This window comes from Larus michahellis, chromosome 7, assembly GCF_964199755.1.
Source record: "Larus michahellis chromosome 7, bLarMic1.1, whole genome shotgun sequence".
Taxonomy (NCBI): Eukaryota; Metazoa; Chordata; class Aves; order Charadriiformes; family Laridae; genus Larus; species Larus michahellis.
In genome coordinates this window covers 32,439,146-32,461,117 of record NC_133902.1, presented here as the reverse complement: position 1 = coordinate 32,461,117, position 21,972 = coordinate 32,439,146, and the positions used below count along the sequence as shown (strand labels likewise).

Here is a 21,972-nt window from a genome sequence, read left to right as displayed (position 1 = left end):
CATATATAAGAGGTAAATTCAGTTTATCAGTGTACTTTAATACTCCCTACCCATTCTGCACTAATACCAGCGAAAGGTACAGCAGATAACAAAGGAACAAAAGAACTTAAAACTGTCTTCTCTGTTTAGCTTCTCATTCTCCTCTTCCATACTCAAGAAAAGGACACCATGAATGCCTTATTTCTTGATGAACATTTCTCAGAAACTCAGCAATCCTCCAAAGTACAATGGTTAAGCAACCACTCCACAAGCAGTAGAATTTAATTCCCTTCCTTGATTCCATTTAGCCTCTACCTTATGTCCTTGTAATGCAATTTTTTTCAGACTTACACCACATATACATGCTCTCAAATCCCCTGTCCTGAAGGCAAACATAGAGCCTGGCCAGTCAGCAGGCCAAGCAAAACAGAGCTCACACGGCAGTATGTCTCAGGATGGACCACAAGTTAAGGTTCTCTTCTACCCATCAAACTTATAGGAGCTTCATTAAAACCTAAGTCTCATTAATCTTTTTGACATTGGGCAATACAGTAAAAATTATGAAGACATGGCCAGAGAATAACAATGATAAGGATAGATGATAAGATGATAAGTCTCATTTCCTCAGGAAATCAGAATAAAAAAAACCACCACCACTAATACACACATGAACTGAAAATCTTAGTATTAGAAATCTTTTAAAGAAAACTAAAACATACCCATACAGTTAATATATAGTAATAATCCATTTCTCAGAGACTGAAAGCTGTGTTAAAATATTCAGAAAAAACGGTATCAGTTAATCTGCTCCAAGGCAAAAAACCCCCTGCCACTGATTCCCAGAAGCAACATAGTGATTGCTCTATCTGCAACAAGCATTACGTTAAAGAGCTAAACATATGTTAAAGGACAAATGAACAACAGCCTCTGTAAGGGAAAGTACACCTGTTTCAAGTCCATAGCCTGGTAAAAACCCCAAAAACCCAAGCTGTTCCCCACCTCTGTGATCAGCATTACCTGCATATACAGAGAATTTGCCACTCTAGGTTCAGGCTTGTGTCCTCCCAAACATCCCACCCACAATCTCCTGTAGAGCAGTAACAGGATCTGAGGAACCTTCCTTTCATAGAAAACCCCACCGTTCTCCTAATGGGAAGAACGCATTTAACTAAATCACCACCGTGATTTATTTTTACTGCAGAAACACTTGCAGTAGTATAATCCAACAGACACAGATGGTAATCTGTCTAATTTGTGTGGAGTAATTAATAGCATAAAACAACACACTGTCAAAACAGGGCAATATAAAAATAACAAGAGCAGGTTTCCCATATCATTGGTTAGATTATTTTATCAAAAACTGAATGTAGACGTACAAGGAGAAGAAGAAAATTAAGTCAGGGACAGATCTCATCATCTAGCAAAAGAAACATAAGACAGCTCCAGACTTACGGAAGAGATGATGGAGTTTGTAAAAGACGCTGAAACTTTTGTTATTTGGCCTTTGGCATAGGCGGGGGAGGGCATTATACAATTACTTTATCACAGAATGCATTCTTAACATGTTAAATGCTCTAAAGTTTTAACTGATATCTTACTTAAGCAGTTGTCTTGAGTTCTTACAGTGTACACCTGGAGCAGTAAGCTGTTTTAACCAAAGCTACTTTTGATATTTCAGAGAGTGAAATTATTTAGCAAATATTTTGAATCTCTTTCCATTCAATAGTCCACATTCGATTTAGATCAATGGTGGTTTGCGACTGTTTTACAGTTGCTTGTTTACCTGATGATGCTACTTGGATTCATGTTATCTCAAACATAAAATGTGATTTGCTAGGTAAATCAACCCAAAATTTGGGACCCATTGTCATTGCTAAGGACCCAAAGACAGTTTTGGTGTGGCTGTGAAGAGTGGAGGATGACAAATAGCCATTGATATGGATTTTTTTTTTCTTTTTTTTTTTGGGAGGGGTGTGTGTGTGTGTGTCAGAAAACTGTCTGTGTCATTCACCTCATGGCATCCGAATCAAGCTCAGCTCTGGTGAAGAGGATAATAAATGGCTACCAAGGCAGAAGCAAAATCGTCAGAAGTAGTCTATTAGACCAACAGTTGGGTAACCCACAGTAGGTGCTTTCTCCTGGATAACAAGACAGTATTTCAGACTGTCAGCAAGTTCAGGAATTTCTCCTGTTTCATTCAGTAACACAACACTGACAGAGCAGAAAGAGACTCAAGCAACTCTACTGCAATTAGTGTTACTGATCTTCCTCAGCTTACTAATATGGAAAAAAAAAAAAGAAAAAAAGAAGTGATGTTGGAGCACTAATGAGCTGTGGAAGTCAGGAAATATCCATGCCATGAGGCTTCAATACATTTCTGCAGGTGTGTTTTCCTGTTTGAGCAATATTATCCTGTTCAGGAAAGAAAAATTTTTTATAAAGGTTTCTTGTGCCTCAGCTAAATACATACATCTCAGACTTGTCCCTCCACCCACATCCATCCACTATTATTGTTGTATGAACTGCATCCATACTTTATAAGACTAAATTTCACACGTTTAAAAAAAAAAAAAAAAAGACTCCAGCATTCAGGGAGACCACGTTTCACAGATGTGAAAAAGCACTTTGATAATATCAAAACCAATCAATTCTATACAAGAAAGCACAGTAAATAGTTTAGAAAACACAAGTCATGCAATCAGATTCTCTCTTACAAACACCAAAAAAAGAAGAAAATAAAGAATGTATAGAACAAAAAAAGTTTTCATTGACCTGATTTGTCAGAGATGTTGGCTGTGACTGGCGTGGTGGAGCAGCTTGTGTTAGCCTTTGCGCTGTCCTTGGAAGAACCAACTTTGGGTTTATTTTTCGTTGCCTCTAGTGCTTTGACCTTCTTGGCATGTTTACTTCCTTTGTAGTGGGCCTCGGCCTGGCTCTACAAAGGAGAACAAATCAGGCTCACTTTTTTCTGTATTTCTATAAAACACAATGGATGACAAGGCAGAAAAGTGACACTTTCAATAGCAGGCACCATATTATTCCACGTAGAAATTTTTGGTAGCTCTATACTAATAGTTTTCCTAGATGTAAGTTCTTATATATTCAAACGATAGGATTTTAATGAATGGTACATGTTTTCAGTAACTCAAAAAAAGAGGCTTTGAGATTACATAAAGCTCTGCCACTCCTAATGTAATTCTTTGCTTCCATGGTGCTTAAAGATTTAAAGCACTATACAAATGTAAACACATCCAGTTGAGAAAGATGCTACACAATTTTACATGTAGTGTTCCCTAGACTTTATTGCTTGTAGTTAGAAAGATGTACTATGCTGTAACATGATTAAATAATCCATTTTTCCTTCTGTTTGATCTAGCACACAAGTCAAAGTATTTTCATCATCACACTAACAGCAATTGAAACAGGCATTAATAACATTATGACTTCACTATTAGATCAAGCAAGAAGGGTTAAAATGAAGAAATACTGTACCTATAAACTTCAGCAAACCTGAATAAAATACAGAAAACTAAATCAGTCTCGACTGTTTTATAAATTGCTTTGAATAATTTTTTTCAAAGACCAAGAAAATTGAAACCTGAAGGTCAGGAAGGAGAGGAGCTTTTATATATATATATATATATATAATTATTATTATTTTTTGTGTGTGTTTTGTTTTGGCTAAAGTGCTTTATATGTAAGGTACCCTTTCTTGGTCTGCCCAAACAGGAGAGTAGAAATATGTACTGAGATGTAACGTGTACTGCACCTTTGTCTTAAAACTATCTTCAGAAACTAGGTCAGTGTTTTTGAAGTTGCACAGCTAAAACTGGATACATAAATACATGCCCGTTTTTTCAGTGATTTTGAGACCCCATTACTGTTCCTGACTCAACATAACCAGCTGCCTTGATAAATCAGGCCGCTTTGTTATGAGCAAAACTAAGGAACTATACGCTTAACACAAAAGCCAAAGCTTAGAAATTTCAGCTAATGAATTTAAACATTTTTCTTGACTCCTCAAGAAATTAATTTACAAAAAAATGAGTAAGAAACATAATTTAATACAAACACAGTCTATTTTCATAACATTATATTATTCAGCAATAGCTTTGCGTTATTAATATTTCCAATCATCATTCAAAAAAATTATTTCAGACATACTACTAGGCGCCTCTATTGAAGGTTACATATTAACTAGAAAAGTTAATATTGTTTATTTCGAAGTAAAACACTCAGTGAAAGCATGCTTCATGTAACCGGAATGGCCACACCTTGGCACCTGGCATATAAAAACATCAGTGCAAGTAAACTTTTACTATGCTCATGCAAAACCACATTCTCTCTCAAACCAATTAGGGCTATTTTTTTTAGTTCACTGTGTTAAATGAAGCGAGCCATGAAACAAGTCACATGCTTTTTATAAAAAACAACTATAACATCTAAGACATTTGAATTCCGCAAAGAGTGCTGCCATAACAAGGAAAATAATTTTAAGATCAGCAGAAGTAGGCATTACAATACAGTCACCTTGGGACAGCATGTAATAACAGTTTTATCATATGGCAGAGTGTAAGTAAGTGAAGAGTAGAAACAGCTGGACCAGACAAGAGAACAGACAGTGTGTTGGAGTCCTCACAAGAATTATATGCACCGTCAGAACTGATGGAGAACTGCCGCTAAAATAGAGGAGTGAAGTTCATATACACCGAAGCTTCTTAAATGATTATACAACCTGTGAAACACAGTGCTTTTCACCTCAGAAGGGTAATGTATGCGACATGGTGTGGCTGCATCTTTTCTTTCATAGGAGATTTCAGTAAGCAAGCATTCAGTAGGAAAGACTGCTAGATAAGTTTTACTTTTAATTCCACTGAAATTGGGGTTTTTAATAAAAACTTTGTTATAAAAACAGTAAAGAGCCTATTGTCAACTGCTATTAAACTATTTCTTGATTTTAAAACCTTTGAAATATTAACACATGTACAAACACAACTTAAGGATTATAAAGAAACAACTAAACTATACCACTACTACTACGTGCACTACTTAAAGGGACACTTGTCAACTTCTGGGTTGGACCTTTTCAGTTCTGAATGTGGGCAGAGTAGCACAGATCTGTTTGCACCCTGTTATGTCGATGGGCCTTACACAGGCACGGGAGTCTCACCCTGGCTCTCTCCACCCCTCTTGGATTTTGTCCATTTCTCTTAAGCTTTGCTGTTGCTACATGATGCACTGGAAGGAGTGTTGGCCATCAACAAAATTAAATAAACTATTCACACGTTACAGCATACAAAAAGGGAAACTAAAAATTGAGCTGTATATATATATACACATACCCTTTCTGTTCCAATACTTTTAACTTTAAATAATAGCAAGTACAAGATTTTGCGCTCAAGCATTCTCAAGTTGATGATGTCCCTTTAAATATTTGAACTCTATGCTCTGCGCATATGTGTGCTGTTGATAGGATCATATGCTGCCTGAGGCCAAAGCTATAACATAAAAGACATAGGTGCACTCAAGAGAAAGACTTAGGAAGTCAATTCCTTGATAATAAGCCTTTCTGCTGATATTTGCAATAATAATGCCTGCAATATCAGTAACAACCTACTACAGTCTTTGAGTCCCTTCATTCAATCCTCATGTAGTGTACATGAGACCTGTTGAGAACAAACAAGCCCAGGCAGAATTAAAGTTAAGACTTCTGTAAACACAAGCAAAGCCTCATGGAAATGTGGTGAACTGACTCACTTTTGATTTAAGTTTTGTAATTATTATAATCTTTTTATCATCAAATTCATGGTTGTACATTATAAGGCCAAAAGGTATTGCTATGAATATCCAAGTAGGGTTTCTGAAAACACTAGCCTTTTCCAAAACTGTTTGAACTAGTCCATGTTCCTTTGGGGGAAAGAAATTGTCTAGTCTTGATTTTAAAGTAGCTAAGGATGGCAAATCTACCTTTGGTAAATTATTTCAGTGCTTCACTTTGTCAGTTAAGTACGTACCATTTATTTCTACACCAAATTTGTCTAGTTTCAACTTCCAGTGGCTGGATTTTGTTAAACCTTTGGTTTTTAGGCTCTTTCAACTCATCTCTGTTCTGTGAGTAGAAACACAGATACTCTCTTCAAACACGAAGTCAGAGGAGTATTCCTTGAGGTACTGAAGCAATGTTTCCGAGCCACACGAGCTTTATTTTCTGACCCTTTCAGATACACCTGAAGTTCAGAGTTTGCTTAATATCCACTGTGGGATAAATCATTTGATTCAGTTGCCTTTTGGTAACTGAAATGCAATATCAACACGGAACCGTGTTCTGTGTAACTGTGTTATAAAAAACATCGGTTCTTTCTGGAGTCATAGTAAGCAAAAGAAAAAAGGACGGCTGTGGGAATCTGAAACTGGAATACAAGTTCTGATTATTACTGGTACCAATTATGCTGATTATTAATGCCCTGATCATTACTAACCCTAGTTTTATAAAATATTTGCACAAGTACCACATTCAAGGCAAACATATTTGCTCCAAGTCCCATTTAAAACTTATTTCTGACACAAATACAGGTTACGAGCTTTGTAACATACATCACTGAAATACTAAACATACTTTTGAAATAAGCCATAACACATACAATTTTCATTTTCAGTTAAGACAAGATGACAAACACTTATTTTCATTTGGTCTGATAATCCAAAGGAAGTTCTGTACACACAAGGTTTAAAAGTCACAGGTATAAAAGAAAGATAATTCACCGGTTTTAATACAAAACCCCTATAAAATATTAGAAGAAAATAAGAGTAAATATCTTAGGGATGTAATATTTTAAATGGATATTGAATGTACTTTTTGATCATCATTAACTAAACTATGTACAACTAATTCATGAAAATTCCATATCATCAAAACAATATTTGAGAAAATAAAAAAAGTTTAAAAACCCTAAAATAAAGATCTGTAACCTTAATGAATCTCTTTGTACTCATGTACTGTGATGCTTTTAAATTGCATAATAATTTATCCCAGTGTATAGGGCTGCATTTACTGTAGGGATGAATCAACTCTACAGTAAAATAATTTATCTGTGCCACAATATTGTTGGAATATTTATTTTTTTATTTCAAAAAGATTAAGTTAAATTTATTGCTTATATAATTGAAATTAAATGTCATCATTGAACGTTTATTATTATAATTTTTAGGTTAAGGAGGACACTCTTTCAAAAAGTGGAATAAGAAAATATTTCATATGAAAGAACTCCCTACACCTAAAAGGAAAATCTAATTTCCATTTGGTCCTAAAACTGACTATGGTCTACTAGCTCGATATATACACATTGTGACATTTTAAAATGGAGTCCTCCTACTTATTGGAAAGTATAGAAAATCATCAAGTACCGGCTAGTAAGATTTAATGAACAGGAAGAGCTTTAAGCTGCAATAAATATGACATTAAATACCAGAATGCAAAAAATACCTTTGTACTGACAGGCCAAATTCCACAAAAGTGTTTATGTATTTGTCTGGCATTCCTTTTTGATCAACAGGAGGCATATTTTAAGGCATTAAACATATGTCTAAATCTTTAGAAGATCATGGCCTAGTGAAAAGCTGTATTTTGAATTCAGTTGCAAATAATTAAGAATATTATTGACAGACAAATAAATACGCAATTTTCTCCTATTGGTTTTCAAATTTCTACGACCTAAAATGGTGGAAGGACACCCATCCTCTCTTTAAGCAATGTAGATTTTTAGTTCCATTCATAGTCTTTAAGTAGTAATTAAAAAACCGCAAGCAATTAAACCTTGTGGGGGTTTTGTTTGTTTTTTTTTGTTTGGGTTTGCTGTTGTTGTTGTTTTGTTGTGGGGTTTTTTTTGTTGTTGTTTTTGTTTTTGTTTTTTTTTAGAAAGCCTTCTATGCTATTAGGATTAATGACTTGGTTATAAGAAAGGACAAGTTCTTCCCGTCTTAAAAATATTTCATTGAGACAAAAAAATGATCCAAGTGTTACATTGTATTTAAAATCTGAAGTTAATTGCCACTTTCAACTCCAAATTACTAAGTTTGAAATCTAAGCATCAGGATGCTAAACTGTGAGACTACGTATGATACGTTAGCCTTATACGCTAGACTGCATCTAATAAAACATCAACAATGCAAATCTTCATCTTCTACACGTAAACATGCTTTCTAAAATAAATGTGAATATCATTAGCATATTATAGTGCTTAACCTCTGAAGCTTTACTTTGCATAAACTTAAATATGTGTATATGTATAGATATGTATACATAGAAAGATACAGATAACCAGGAAACATACAGATCATACAGATTCATTGATAGTGGTATTACCTTTAAGAAAACTTTGAAGTTCAGGTAAGACTGCAGTACAAAAGATTACAGAAAATTATCCCTGTCAGGAGCAGTGACTGACAGTATATTTGAAATCAGCACCATTCATTTTGACAGTTCACAAGTGACTGAGTTTTAGAATCTATTTGGTGTGTGAATGACTAATTAACTGAATTTATTACTACACAAAGAGATGAAATACTAACCTACCAGATCCCTTCAATGACAGCTTGATGCAAGGTTTGACAAAGTCTAATAGTTCAGTGTGTATGTGTGTAAGATCAAGATTTTTTCCAGGTTCCACCATAACTACACAGTCTCAAGTACAAAAAACCCCATTTTTTTTTTGCAGGTAAAGCTCTTAGCTAGGCTACCATAATTACATTACATTAGGCCGTAAGGAGAAATGTTTTAATGAAGTGCGTGCAGCATCCCTGTGAGAGGCCTCCTGGCACAGCTGCAATGGCAGCAGTCCTGTTAGAGAAGGCATCTAACTGTGCAAGACTGGAGGAGCACAGAGGTAGTTATACCTGTAACATCGTCAGTTTGTCTCCACACTCACAACAGTGTGGTGAGTAGGACTAGGGCAGTGATTGTCCCCCTGTACTCGGCACTGGTGAGGCCCCACCTCGAGTGCTGTGGCCAGTTTTGGGCCCCTCACCACAAAAAAAGACATTGAGGTGCTGGAGCTGTTCCAGAGAAGGGCAACGGAGCTGGTGAGGGGTCTGGAGAACAAGTCTCATGAGGAGCGGCTGAGGGAGCTGGGGGTGTTCAGCCTGGAGAAAAGGAGGCTGAGGGGAGACCTTCTCGCTCTCTACAGCTCCCTGAAAGGAGGGTGTAGGGAGGTGGGGGTCGGTCTCTGCTCCCAAGTTACAGGCGACAGGACAAGAGGAAACGGCCTCGGGTTGCGCCAGGGGAGGTTTAGACTGGATATTAGGAAAACCTTTTACACTGAAAGGGTTATTAAGCATTGGGACAGGCTGCCCAGGGAAGCGGCTGAGGCACCATCCCTGGAGGTATTTAAAAGACGGGTAGACATAGAGCTTAGAGATAGGGTTTAGTGATGGTTTTTGTCAGAGTTAGGTTGGTGCTTGGACTGGATGATCTGAAGGGTCCCTTCCAACCGAGGCAATTCTATGATTCTATTTCTATGATTCTAATTCACAGCAGGTCCTGAACTATAAAGCTCCCTTTCCTAAAATAGTAAGAGGTCTATCAAATATTTGATCATATAGTTTGCCTGTTAGAACCATGTTGTAAGAGTATGCATATTTATGTGAGGAGTATATAAATTAAGAAGAATTTAGACTGGAATCGTAACTTTAATAAAAATTACCTTAAATGATAAATTAGGAAGCTGTGTTGAAAAATTTAGTTTTATCTCATTTGATGTTAATAACAGATGTAATTGAAGAAATCTGCAAAACTGAAGCATTCATACATTTGTTAGACCAAAGCTATGCATTATTTTTTCAATTCTGTTCTCAACGGGTTTCTAAAACCTAATTGCTCCAAATAGTAAGGTAGATTACTGTTGAAAAGGACATAGAAAAATCAAAAAGCTGTGAAGATCAGCCATGTCATAAGGAGTCAACTCATATTTAAATATCTAACCAAACTTAGTTAAAAGCGCTGTTAAATAGCTGTTATTTGAACACAATTTTCACCATGTTATAACCCTGTACCCTATAATCATGCAATATTTCTGTCATGTTGGAGCTAACAACTTTCATCATTTTGTCAGTTCTTTCTACAAAACAGAAAATTACCTTCACAAGTTCCTGAGATTTATGCTTTTAATTACCTCCTATCTGCTTCACTATCCTCCATACCCAAAGAATCAATATAAATAGTCTTATTTATAGGCAAAATGTAAAACATTTGACAAAAGACTATGACAGTTCTGTAGATTTTTATTTGATGCTATTGATTATTTTGTGTGTTATCTTTTTGACAGCATGAGTGATTCATTCAAATTTGCAAAGTTAACATTTGGTAATACTTGCCTAAACTTCAAAAATTTGCCTTCTAGCATTTTAAAAAGATGATCACTATCGTCACATAATTTTTATTAGCTATAAATGCATTCAACAATAAGATTACCTTCATATAATGGCAAACTGCTGCATCTGCTTTTTCTGATCTGCCTACCAGGTGTTTTTTTTTTCCCTCGATTTCCAAGTCTTTGCAGGTGACACGAAAAAGCAGCACTGACTTACAGTCGTTACTCACAGAGTACCACACCATGCAAACACAAGTTTATTTCAATCAAATGATATCCTATCAACAAGATAGTACCTACCAGGCTGTATCACAGCCGAAGACCTTCCTACAAGAAACAAAATGCACAGAGGGAAGTAACTACTTCTTTTACACGTGATCAAGAGATGACAAACTCGGTTTTCAAAAAAAAAAACACCACAAAACAAACAAAAACAAACCACGCGGGCTGCTGTCAATGTATATGTGAGTTTGGAGCACAGAGAGGTCTGGCTGCTGAGGAAAGGAACTGGATTAGCACTGACATTATTGTCTAGTGCCCAAGCTCCAAAAGCTCTGTGGACTACCACTACAAATGAGGAGGGAGAAGAGCAGAGAGAATTTACGTGAACGCAAGGTGATGATTCATACACATGGAGAAAAAAAACAATTCTGCAGAAGCCAAACAGGTATCCTTGCAACTGCAACTCACTTTTCTCTTACGGCTGCAAGCTGCAGTGTCAGATGCCGTAACAGAATATAACAGACATCTCTGGGACAGTCTGGCTGAAGCTCCACAGCTGCTGGAGGGACCTACTGCCACAGAGCAGCTGCAGGAGATGCTGCAGATTCATCTGGTGGCCAGAAGGAATGAGAACGAACAAGCCGAGAGTAAGCAGAGAAGGAATCTATGTGGGATAGAAGACAGCCATTTTTCCCCTTGCCCTGTTGCTACTGGAGCCTCTTACGGGTATCATAAGGATTCAGCAAACTCACCCAAGCTGCTTTTTGTTTCTGCTAGAATATCTGTAATACAAATAACTAACATCAACAAGCCAGACCTATGTAAATACTATGAAAACTTGTTTAGCAAATCTTATCTATAGTCCATATAGATATATCATGGGTTTGGAAGGAATCCTAGAATTCTTAAAAGGAAAAAAAAAAATTTTTTTCAAAGGCTGAGCTAGATCTTTCGCAGCATGTCTTGCTTCCTCTTAGTGGAATACAGTTACGTCCCTTGCTCTGGTGGCCTTTAAGCAAGTGTAAAATCTGACTCACTACCACAATCTGTTCCATGAAGAGGATTCTTCCTCTTCTGCTGCATGGTCTCTGGTGGTAGTAAACATAACTGAGATATTTCTCATTTTTTCTGAGCTGGATTATAACACAAGTCTGTAGCTTGGACTTTATTGATACACTAATCATTGCTGCACTGGAACACGTACTGTTTCATCATCGTATAGAAATTAAAAGATATAATGGTGCTAACAGATATTATGATGCAAAGATGGAAACACCTGGGTTTATTCTAATATACTGGAACAAATCCAACTGTAACTATTAATGGACAGTGTTGCTTTTTTTTTTTTTGCTAAACAGTTTTCCAAAAAAGTATGTTCCTCTGCATAACAGAATAAAGTTTATGCAGGCTGAAAAATAAGTATCTCATTGACTATTCTGACTAATCAATCTCATCAACTACCAAGCCTCATAATGCTATCCTTAAATTGAGATTTCCAATTTAATTCAATAGCAATTGACTCCTGGTATTTACCATCATTAAAAATTAGTTTAGGAAAAAGTCCTTTTCTCTATTCCCTCCTCACTTTTTTGCCATTTCAATTCCTTTGAATTGTTGAGCTCTACTAATTTTCCAGTTTTCTGGTATCATAATCTTGAGGTCAATTAACTTCCTCCTATTTCTTTTAATGCTTTTTCTCCTCACTAAATCCTGTTTCCCCCCAAACCCCTTCAAAAAAAAAAAAAAAGAAAAAAAAAAGAAAGGAAAAAGAAAATAGAAGACAAACCTAATGAGTGGGGATTCAGTTCTAGAAAGGGGCATCCAGTATATTTTGTCCTCAGGTGTCCTGCCTGACCTCCAACTGCAGGGCCTATGTCAGGTCTACCAGCCTGGTGTGGATGTCCCAGATACCTCAGATACTCAAACAACAAGATACTTAGAGTGGTATTAGCTGCCTGAACCTAAGTACCAGCTAGAGCATTTTAACTAGATCATACAAAAAATATTGTTGAAGCAACCTCAGTTATCACTGTTGTCAGGTCAATACTACAGATAGAATCCCCATTCAATGGCCTCAAAGCTCAGGCTATTAAAACAACTTTAGTTTGGTGTTACTTCGCAGAGATGGTATTATATTTTTCTGTTTCTAAAGATTTTGGATCATCTCTTCTGTACTACAGTTTCTCTTGGAGTTGACAGAGCTTGGAAGCGGTGCAGAAAATGTTTGTGCCAGAATTTATTAGCAGAAAACAACTTCCAAATTGACCAAACTTCAGATAATGAATTCTAGAAAAGGACAGATAGAGTTTGATGGCAATGCCTAAGAGTATGATCAAAACCCATCATTTATTTTTTGGAAGAGGATAAACAGATCAGGCTAAACCTGGATTGGATTTAGAGTTTGTGTGCAGATGTTTTCTTCATGTTGTACTTTTAAAAAACATTTTAGAAGTACAAGAGACTAGGATATATTGAACAATTCAGTTAGGAAACACTCTGTTCAAATTATAATATGGTAGGAGAAAAATAGCAACATCCTACCAATTTTTATTTTTCAAAATCCAGAAGGCATCACTTCAACATTAGATACATTTACTCCCACATTGGAGACAGTCTATTTTAAAGTTTCCTTGCATCCCTGATATCAGACTTTCTCTTCCTGCAGATAGCTGCAGATCCCTGTCTCTGAATCCGATGCTACAACACTCTCACCAAAGCTAAACCTGCAGACACACACTAGCAGAAGAAAACTGAAACCTTTGCAATTTACTGTATTAATTTAGTGGGAGGCTTGACAACTATAAATTGACTGGTCTGAATTTTCTGGGTCTATTGATCCAGACCAGTGGGCGTCCACAGTGTGAGAAGACAATTGCAGGCAAGGAAGCCAATTTTCGTCTTCTCACAGACAAATATCCACTGGTCCATACGTTACTCATGCAATAGATAAAGCACTACTAGAATCAGGTCAGAATCATCAAACACCATGCAACTGAAATTCATTTAGGAGAACAAAAGTAAGAATAATACTTAATAGCTTACTTCTGTCATTTTTTTTTTCATTTGCTTGCATTTAAGGTCAACAGAAGTTGAAAGGAACAAAATGCCCATCAACAACAAGGAGCACGTCAGCATTGTAGAGCTAGAACAAACTGCAAGTGTGAAGTGACTGGCCTACAAATCTCATTCTGCAATGTCCTATTCTCAAGGCTTTAATGCAGGTTTATCACAGTTTGAGGCCACCCAAAAGGCTTTCAGTACATTCTTAGGATGTTACATGGTGGAATTGATTTCACTGAAAGATTCAACAGTTACAAGGTTCTCAAATACATGACATGCAACACAGGATGGATTGTAAAGACCGTTCCACTCCCTAAGCATAATTTCACATTATAAAGGGACCAAAAAGAAAAATACAAGCATTTTATTTCTGTGAAGGAGCTTTTAACTAGCTAAGAAAGAACTATAAGAGTCTGCAGAGCTTAGTTAGGCCATTAGCATCACCTCAGTGAAATTATAACAATGGAGATTATGGGGTGGTGGTGGTGAGAACAGTATCTGAGTAGAAGATCTCACTCTCACACTCAAATAAATAACTCTTAAGGTCAAAAGACTGAACCCGGAGGAAAGATTTTAAAAACTTATGTAAGCTTCCCAGGAGAAGCTGAATAAACCAATGAACGGCTAGATAGTTTTTAAAATAGAAGTGAAAATTCCTTCTCCAAATATTCTTGTATGTTGTGGTTATGAAATAGTTATGAAGGTATTTTCTGGTATGAATAACACTACTAAATCTCAGTGCATTCTAAAATCAAATTTCCAGGTTGTTTGTGAATGTCCTGATAAAGCAAACTGCTGTAGAAAGTAAAGAACTGCATTTTATCACTAACTGTGGCACAGTCATAGTGCTTCATCTTTTCTTACAATCATTCATTACAAAAGGATGATGATATTTTCTAGCACCTAGAACTGACCATATCGATCACATTTAGGAAGAAAGGAGCACAACACCATATGAATACATCCGCCCCAGAAGAAGAAACCAGGCTATAATCTGCCATTGCTTTTGTGATGCCACTATTGAAAGCAGAATACGATATGCATGTTTTGTTCTACTTTGCGAGTAAGTCTAGATAGGAAAAATTGCTTGGTTGGCAGATGTACAAAAAGATATCATATTTCAGCTCTTTTTTGTTTTGAGCCACTAAGTTGTGATTCAATCCATCTGCCTGATATGCTGTTTGTCCACCTTAATGTCTGTGCAGACAAAGTGAGTGACTCCTCTAGTGACAGGACCCATGGTCAGAGGGACCCTGACCTCAGGAGGAGAGGGAAGAGCGTGAAGAGGCTGAGCTGCCTCCCTGGTGACTGAGAAAGGTCCATCTCAGAAGTAAGATTCAGATCCATGGAGCCCAGGAAAATTTTTAAAAACTTTACTGGTTCCTTGTTTTAATCAGTAAAAACAGGTATCTGCACCAAGTATCAGAACAGAAAGATTTTTTTGACCTTAAATCTTAACCTTAAAGAGGAAATATAAGTGAACTAAATTTTAAATAACGACTTTTGAAATCGGTTAACTAAGTAGATATTGCCACTTCAAAGAAAATTTAATAAGCTTGTCAAAAGATGACAGATTTAGAAATCAATTTGAAGGTAGGATAGCACTGCTTCAAAATCCTTTCCATCCTAGACAAGAAAGCCAAGCTGGGGAAACCACTTTACAAGGCATTTTTCAAAGTGGAATCGTAGAGGCAGAGAAAATTAAAGTAATAGGTATGGGTGCTTCATTGCCAATCTCTAGGAGCACTGAGTACTGAAAGGCTTTGAGGAGGTGTCTGCAAACTATTTCTTAGACTGAAATTATAACAGCAAAATATATAATATTAACACATCACTTAAGGATTTGGTTTTACTCTTGAAATTGAAAAAAAACCTGAGAAGTTTGAAGGTTCTTGTATTAGCTAAATGACATTAGTAAGTAGTCTCCAAGAACAAATACATATTTTTAAAGTGTCGAAGGTCGTAATTTTCTTAGACGTAGTTTTCTTGAATTTCTTTAATTTTCAAGCTACTTGAGAAAAACATTAACTGGATATGTATTTTAAACATATAAATCAATGTACTCTTTTGTAATGCATTTTTTTACATTACACCTCAGAAAACAGTTTCCTTGACCTTTATCATACTCAAAGAGACAGCCAGAAGTAAATGCTCATGTTTATTCCAAATGAAAGTTACTGGAAGAGTGGCTTTATTAAGAAATCAGAAGACATATTATCAAGGATGGAGAAACAACAGCAAAAAGGTATTTCTTCTGGAAGAAGAGTGGGTATGACACGGAGAACTCATAGGAAAGATTTTCTGTCTGCTCCCCCTCCTTTTTTTAAAAAAAAAAACAACCGAAAAAAAAAGACCAACCAACATTTCTTTTTGCAGTACCTCTTGAAGGTAATGGGATACCATCAATGGACGTGGCATTGGACATCGTGCCAGACACATTCAAGAAAATCAAAGGCTGATGTACCTCTATGGACTTCCATCTCTGAGTGGACAAAAATATCAGCCCAGCAGGCTGAGCAGAATGTGAGCTGAACTGGAATGATTTGTTTGGGGAAAAAGAGGTTTAGATTAATTATACCTAATGTACCAAAAAGAAAAAAAGAATAGTCAATACTCACATCAGAATTAAAGCGAAGCTGGCAGACGTTACAGGAAATGACTTGTTTCTTCTTTGGTGGAATGGACACTCCAAATGTATGGTTTATGACTGCTTTTTGCACAGGATCCATCTGGAGAACAAACAATAATCAATTTACAACTTTTCAGGGCAATATACAGTACAGAAGAAAAATAAAAAAATAACACTTCCTGCTGGAATCTTTTTCTTTTCTTTGTCTTTTTGAGATAAACAGGAGGAAACTGGGAATTGGCAGCATGCCAGAGCTTAGGAAGGAAAGGCAGCTCCATTGTTGCTGCCATCCCCAGGTTACTAGATAGTTCCACCCCCAACCCTGCACATCCTCAGTGCTGCAGGGCCCCAGCTACTGCCTCTGAATTGCAAAGAGCCCACTGAAAGCCTTCCCCGATCACCTGCTGGTCCAACAGGCACGTTACGAGAACCCACTCTTGCCCCCTAACAAATCACTGTCATTTCTCTCTACTGGTTCTTCTGTTCAGTGATAGATATTAGCATTTACTTGGAAAATATTCTCTCCCGGAGACCTCTTTGTGAGAGGAGGTCCTTTGCAGGCTCCATTAGAAACACTGCTTGCTGGGAAAAAAGGTCGTAATCCCCAAACATTTCCATGCAGAATTAATGAGTGAGAGAGCCCATGGGAAGGCTGAAGTTCAGAAGAGCACAGGGGGAGTGTTTGTACCAGGAAAGGGAACTCAAGTGACCCCACTTCAGAAAACATTTTAACACTGTGAAAAATGTGAGACAAGTGAAGCACTGAATATATTAAATCCTAAATTTCACTGAACATTTTCAGGAACTGGGAATTGATTACATCTTTGCTAAATAGCAGGAGTACTGTTGGTCACAGTTTACAACATCCTCAAGATCGCAGAGAGCTTTGTTGTTAACACTGAAGGATTTGGGAATGATAATGGATGTGAGGGAGACAGAGTTTATAACTGCGACTGCATCAAGGCCTCAAAGCAGCATAATATGTCATTTTCCCTGATGTGGCATGGATACGGATTAAAACTAATTTCCTGACCCAAACATATTTTTCTAATTCAAATAAAACAGAATATCTGGTCTGATCTCACAGCTGATCCTGTGAGGTTGGACCAGATGACCTCTGAGGTGCCTTTCAACCCAAATTATCCCATGCGGATCTGTGCACATGTGGTCCTCAATACTTATTTAAGATGAGAAATCAAATCTGAAGAGGAGAGGGCAAAAAATGACAGTCTACAAGAAAAGATAAGAGCCCATTTCCCAACTTCGTTTTTAAACCAGCTCAGGAGAAAATAGTTCAATTTGTTACAATGTTATATTTTTCTGAATCTTTCTTTGCAGTCACAGTGATGGTTCTTTTCCTTTGCAGTACTATTGGAAGAAACCAAACCTGGGTGTTTAATCTTGGGTTGTACACATCACATATTTGACACTAACCTGACTTACGAAAGGAGGAGAGAAAAGTTGAAGTTACAGATTCATTAGTTAAAGAACTGTAACAGTAAATGAGCTGCTTCCAGACTTTCTAAACCTGAAGATAAAGACTCTAATTTTCCCTTAGTACACATTGAAGCTTGCAGAGAAGCCTGCACTAATGAGGATCTTCTTCGCAGATACACACACAAATACACAAATTCAAGAAAAACACATTGCATCGTATCTGCCTGAGAAGACATTCTCCGATAATCCATTACCCAATATTAAACACTTACTTAATTTTTTTGGACTACAGCTACATCAGTTTCTTGCTACATTCCTTTTAAATGAAATGCGTGTTTTTGTAAATGTCATTGCTAATAAATTTTCTGGAGAGATGATATAATTTTTGTCAGCTTTTGCCATTAAATACTCGATATCATTGCCATAGAGGTACTGTATTAAGACAACTACAAAAGTAAAACCACCTCATCTAGAATTAACTACTTTATTACATGACACGGTGTTGTTGCAATGAACGTGATAAAGTCTAAAAAAACCCTAAAATAAATATCCTTATTCCCTCTTTCCTCTGTTTCTTGAAGGTAATGACAGTCCAAAGTTTAAAAGCTTAAAATATAACAAAAAATATCTCTTTCTGATTTGAACCATTTATTGCAACACCCTGCATAATATATCATAATTATACATGCAGATTAAAAGTTTTTTGAGTATCCATTTTGTAATAGATACGCCAGTCAATATATATTATTACATTTAGAACATATATTAAAACATTGCTGTATCATTAGGGAATAGTATTTTTCTTTTCTTAAATAGAAGACATGTTTTGTTTTCCAACTTAACTACTAATTGTTAGTCAGGTAATCTAGAACAAAAGAGTAATGCTGAAAAGTACCTCAACCATTTGAAGTGCCTGAGATCGGTGAAAAGAAATAGCATAAATACCCACTAGCGTCTGCAGTCCCGTTTAAAAAAAATAAAAAGGGAAAAAGAAGCAGTGATCAATGATTCCTCTGTGCATTCCAGATAACAATCCACAGCGCTAGCGTCAGGCAATGCAGTTCAAAACCATACAATGCAGACTGTACCCAAAGTCCCAGTTTCAAACAGATGTAGCAGCACAAGGACAAAAGTCTACACAAATAATACAGCTCACGCTGCCTCCAGAAAGTACCGCTTGGGATCCCCGGGGGAACGGTTAATGATCCTTCCCAAACCGGAGCCCTGCATGTAGTCTGCTCATGATTAGAATTCAAGAAGTGCAACATTAACAATTAATAGGTTTTAAATATAACAGAAACTGGGGTGGATTACAGCATGCTGGAAAAATAAAATAGTATCTCTCTGTTAGAAGATTAATGCTGCAGGGTAAACTGATCTCAGATCACAACACAAAATTATCCTCTTCATTGCAGGGAGGGAGGGAGGGTGTAGAAAAGAGGGAGAGAGTAATTTGTTGAGGTATATATTAGGAAATGACGCAGCATACTTTGCCCAGTGGGGAACACCAGTATTTAAAAACCAGTTCTATAAAACAAAAATAATAACAGAAGCTAACAGCTATGACAAATGCAAATAAAAATCTGCACTACACTGTTTATGCTACAGGAGGAATTAATAAAGCAATTCACAGCGCTCTGGTAGCCATAACTAAGTTTAACAACCTTTTAGTCTTCTTCTATTTCAACTGGTTTAATGAAAAGTTAAATTTAAAAATGTCTTTCCAAAAATTTGAAGATACTATCTTTTTGCAACGAGTCTCCTTAAAATCATCCAAACTATTGAGGTGAGCAAGGATTAACAGAATCCGGACAGGTTTCAGCAGTACTCTACTACCACTTCTTCTACTTCCCGATTTCAGAACATGCAAGCATGAGAAATACTCTGCAACGACTGAGGCCGGAGACAATGACTTTCAAAGCACTTAAAAAATGCAAATGTAGCAACAGACAATCCAAAAGCATAGAAGAACTGCTAACCTCTACCGAAGCTCCACCTAGCCTGTCATTATATCCCCCAAAACAATCATCTGCAGTTATCAAGAAAAGAACAGGAGCAGCACAAACGTACATTGTATTTCCCCCGACTATTTTCACAAGGTTCACATATTTTTGAACAAAACTTTGCCAGAGCTGGGCGTTTTCTGTGTATTTGGTAAATCGCAACGACTTTCTCTTGCATAGTCACCCCTTGAACTGATGTAAAGCAGTTTGCATTCTTCGCATTGAGTTCCAACGCCTACAATCTGTTGTGTCAAGAAATAATTATTTTTGTTTAAATGTAGCTCCACGCAACTCAATTTTGTACGACCTGTACCACATCCCAAGTTACTTCTGTGTTGCTCAGTCATTCTGTGAATGGAAACCATTCTGTTCCTTTGAGCATCCTTGTTGCCCTTCTCAATTCTACCACGATTTAACAAATTCAACCAAAGGCTTTGAAGACATGGACAAGAACCATATGCAATACTCAGGGTGGATCAGTACTGAACTCTGAGATGATGTTTTCATGGAATCACTATTATAAACCTGAGTTCTCACTGCCAAGTGTTAATGGCCAATTCACAGCACATTACTATCTACATGAAGTTTTGTGAAGTTTTGCTTTGTATTTCTCTAGATGGAACTTCACCAACCATTTATTGTCTGGCTTCTCAGTCTCATGATGGTCTTTCACAATGCTTTGGTCTTTCTTTGTCCTTACTACCTTGGAGAATTTAACCATTAGCAAATTTCCTCAGCTCCCTTACCTCATAAGTATCTTTTTGGCATACAAGGATCCTCTTAAGCCAATTTAGTTTTCTTAAAAATTTTTGCCAGAGGGTTCTTTGAAAGCCCTTTTAGTAGTTCAAAATATGTCAATTAAAACACCCTTATTCACATGTTTGTTGGCCTCTACAAACAGGTTTGTAAAGAAGGATTTATCTTTAAAAAGGAATTACATTGACACTTTACAGGCAGTTTACAGTATGAGGTAACCTCTTATACTATTCTTATCAAGGTTTCTATTAATTTGCCTGGCAAAATATGCCACCCAACAGCTTACATTCTCCATGGAATGGGTTTTAAAAACTTGCATCACATTTGCCACCTTTCAGTCCTCAGGTACAAAAGCAGTTTTATATGAGCTGTTACGCACTATCATCAGTAATTCAACAATTTCATCCTTGAAATCTCTTATAATTCTTGCTACCAGAAACTCCCCCTGCCCTGCTGTATATCATGGTTCCATGAATTCTTCTGGGGCCTTCCGGGAACTGAACTAGACTACTAAAGAGACATCAAAGTAGGCACAGGAAGGAGAAAAAAAATCGAGCAAGTGCATCAGGAGAATTCCTTCAATGAAACTGAAGTTCTGGTTATTTTAAAAGATCTCTTTACACATAGGAGACAATATAAACACCAATTTGTGAGCCTCAAATTGTACTGATCATGTCAAGAGGTAAATTGTTGCAAACAGAAAGGATAGGTAAAATTTCTAAGCCTTTTGTTTAAATGAGGTGACACTAATTGCAAGAAAAGCTGCTTTTTGCGATGTTGGAAATCCATAATATTTGTATTATTTTTTGCTCAGGTGCAATCTCCAGTTTAAAAGTTTGGATAAACCCAGATGCTTATCTGAGTTGAAGCTTTTGGTGCTTGCCTAGTATCCAGAGCTAAATTGTTGGTTAGATGTCCGAGCTAGTGATAATGCCCTGATTTACATTTGTCATTTCCACCCAGTGACCTAATTTCTAAGCTTTCATTCTCTTCTTGATCTGCTTAGCTATTGAAGCATGCTAAGCAAGTGTCATACATGCTATTTGTACCACTCCAACAAAAGTTTACACGTAAAAGCTCTGTCTTTTCATAACAGCAGCATAACCTTAAATATGAGTAAGGTTTAAAATTGTGACTGAAAATTTATGCCCTCAGTTCAGTTACCTCTCATCACCATCTTGGGTCAAATCTAGAGTTGTCCGTTAGACAAGCATTTATAAATAGAATATTGGTAAGTGGGTATAAGAGATTTAACTGAGTATCACTTAACCACTGGGCATTAGGAAGCTTCTGAAAAAACACTGAGGGTGGCCCTACGGCATATTGTGGTGTTTTACTCTGATAAAGCAAAATTTTAAACCGTATGTGGAACAAACTGATAATATAATCCAATGTTTCACTCTGACAATCAAAGGGAGAAAACAGTGGCATATATGAAATAACAATGCCAGAGCAGGTTCTAAATTAAGTTCTGGGATTATTTTAAACTGTTGGACAACACTATTTATTTGTGTGCCATCAT

At 36.7% G+C, this 21,972-nt stretch overlaps 1 protein-coding gene across 5 annotated transcripts in view; it reads right to left on the bottom strand.

Moving 5' to 3' along the window:
- ZNF385B (zinc finger protein 385B) overlaps positions 1–21,972 on the bottom strand; it is a 172,858-nt gene that overhangs the window by 22,380 nt on the left and 128,506 nt on the right. For all 5 annotated transcript variants that reach the window (XM_074594782.1, XM_074594783.1, XM_074594784.1 and 2 more), the window contains 2 exons: positions 16,244–16,354; positions 2,752–2,914 (listed from right to left, as the gene is read on the bottom strand). In XM_074594782.1, coding sequence (XP_074450883.1) covers positions 2,752–2,914; positions 16,244–16,354 — 274 coding nt within the window. The remainder of the gene's footprint in view (positions 1–2,751; positions 2,915–16,243; positions 16,355–21,972) is intronic.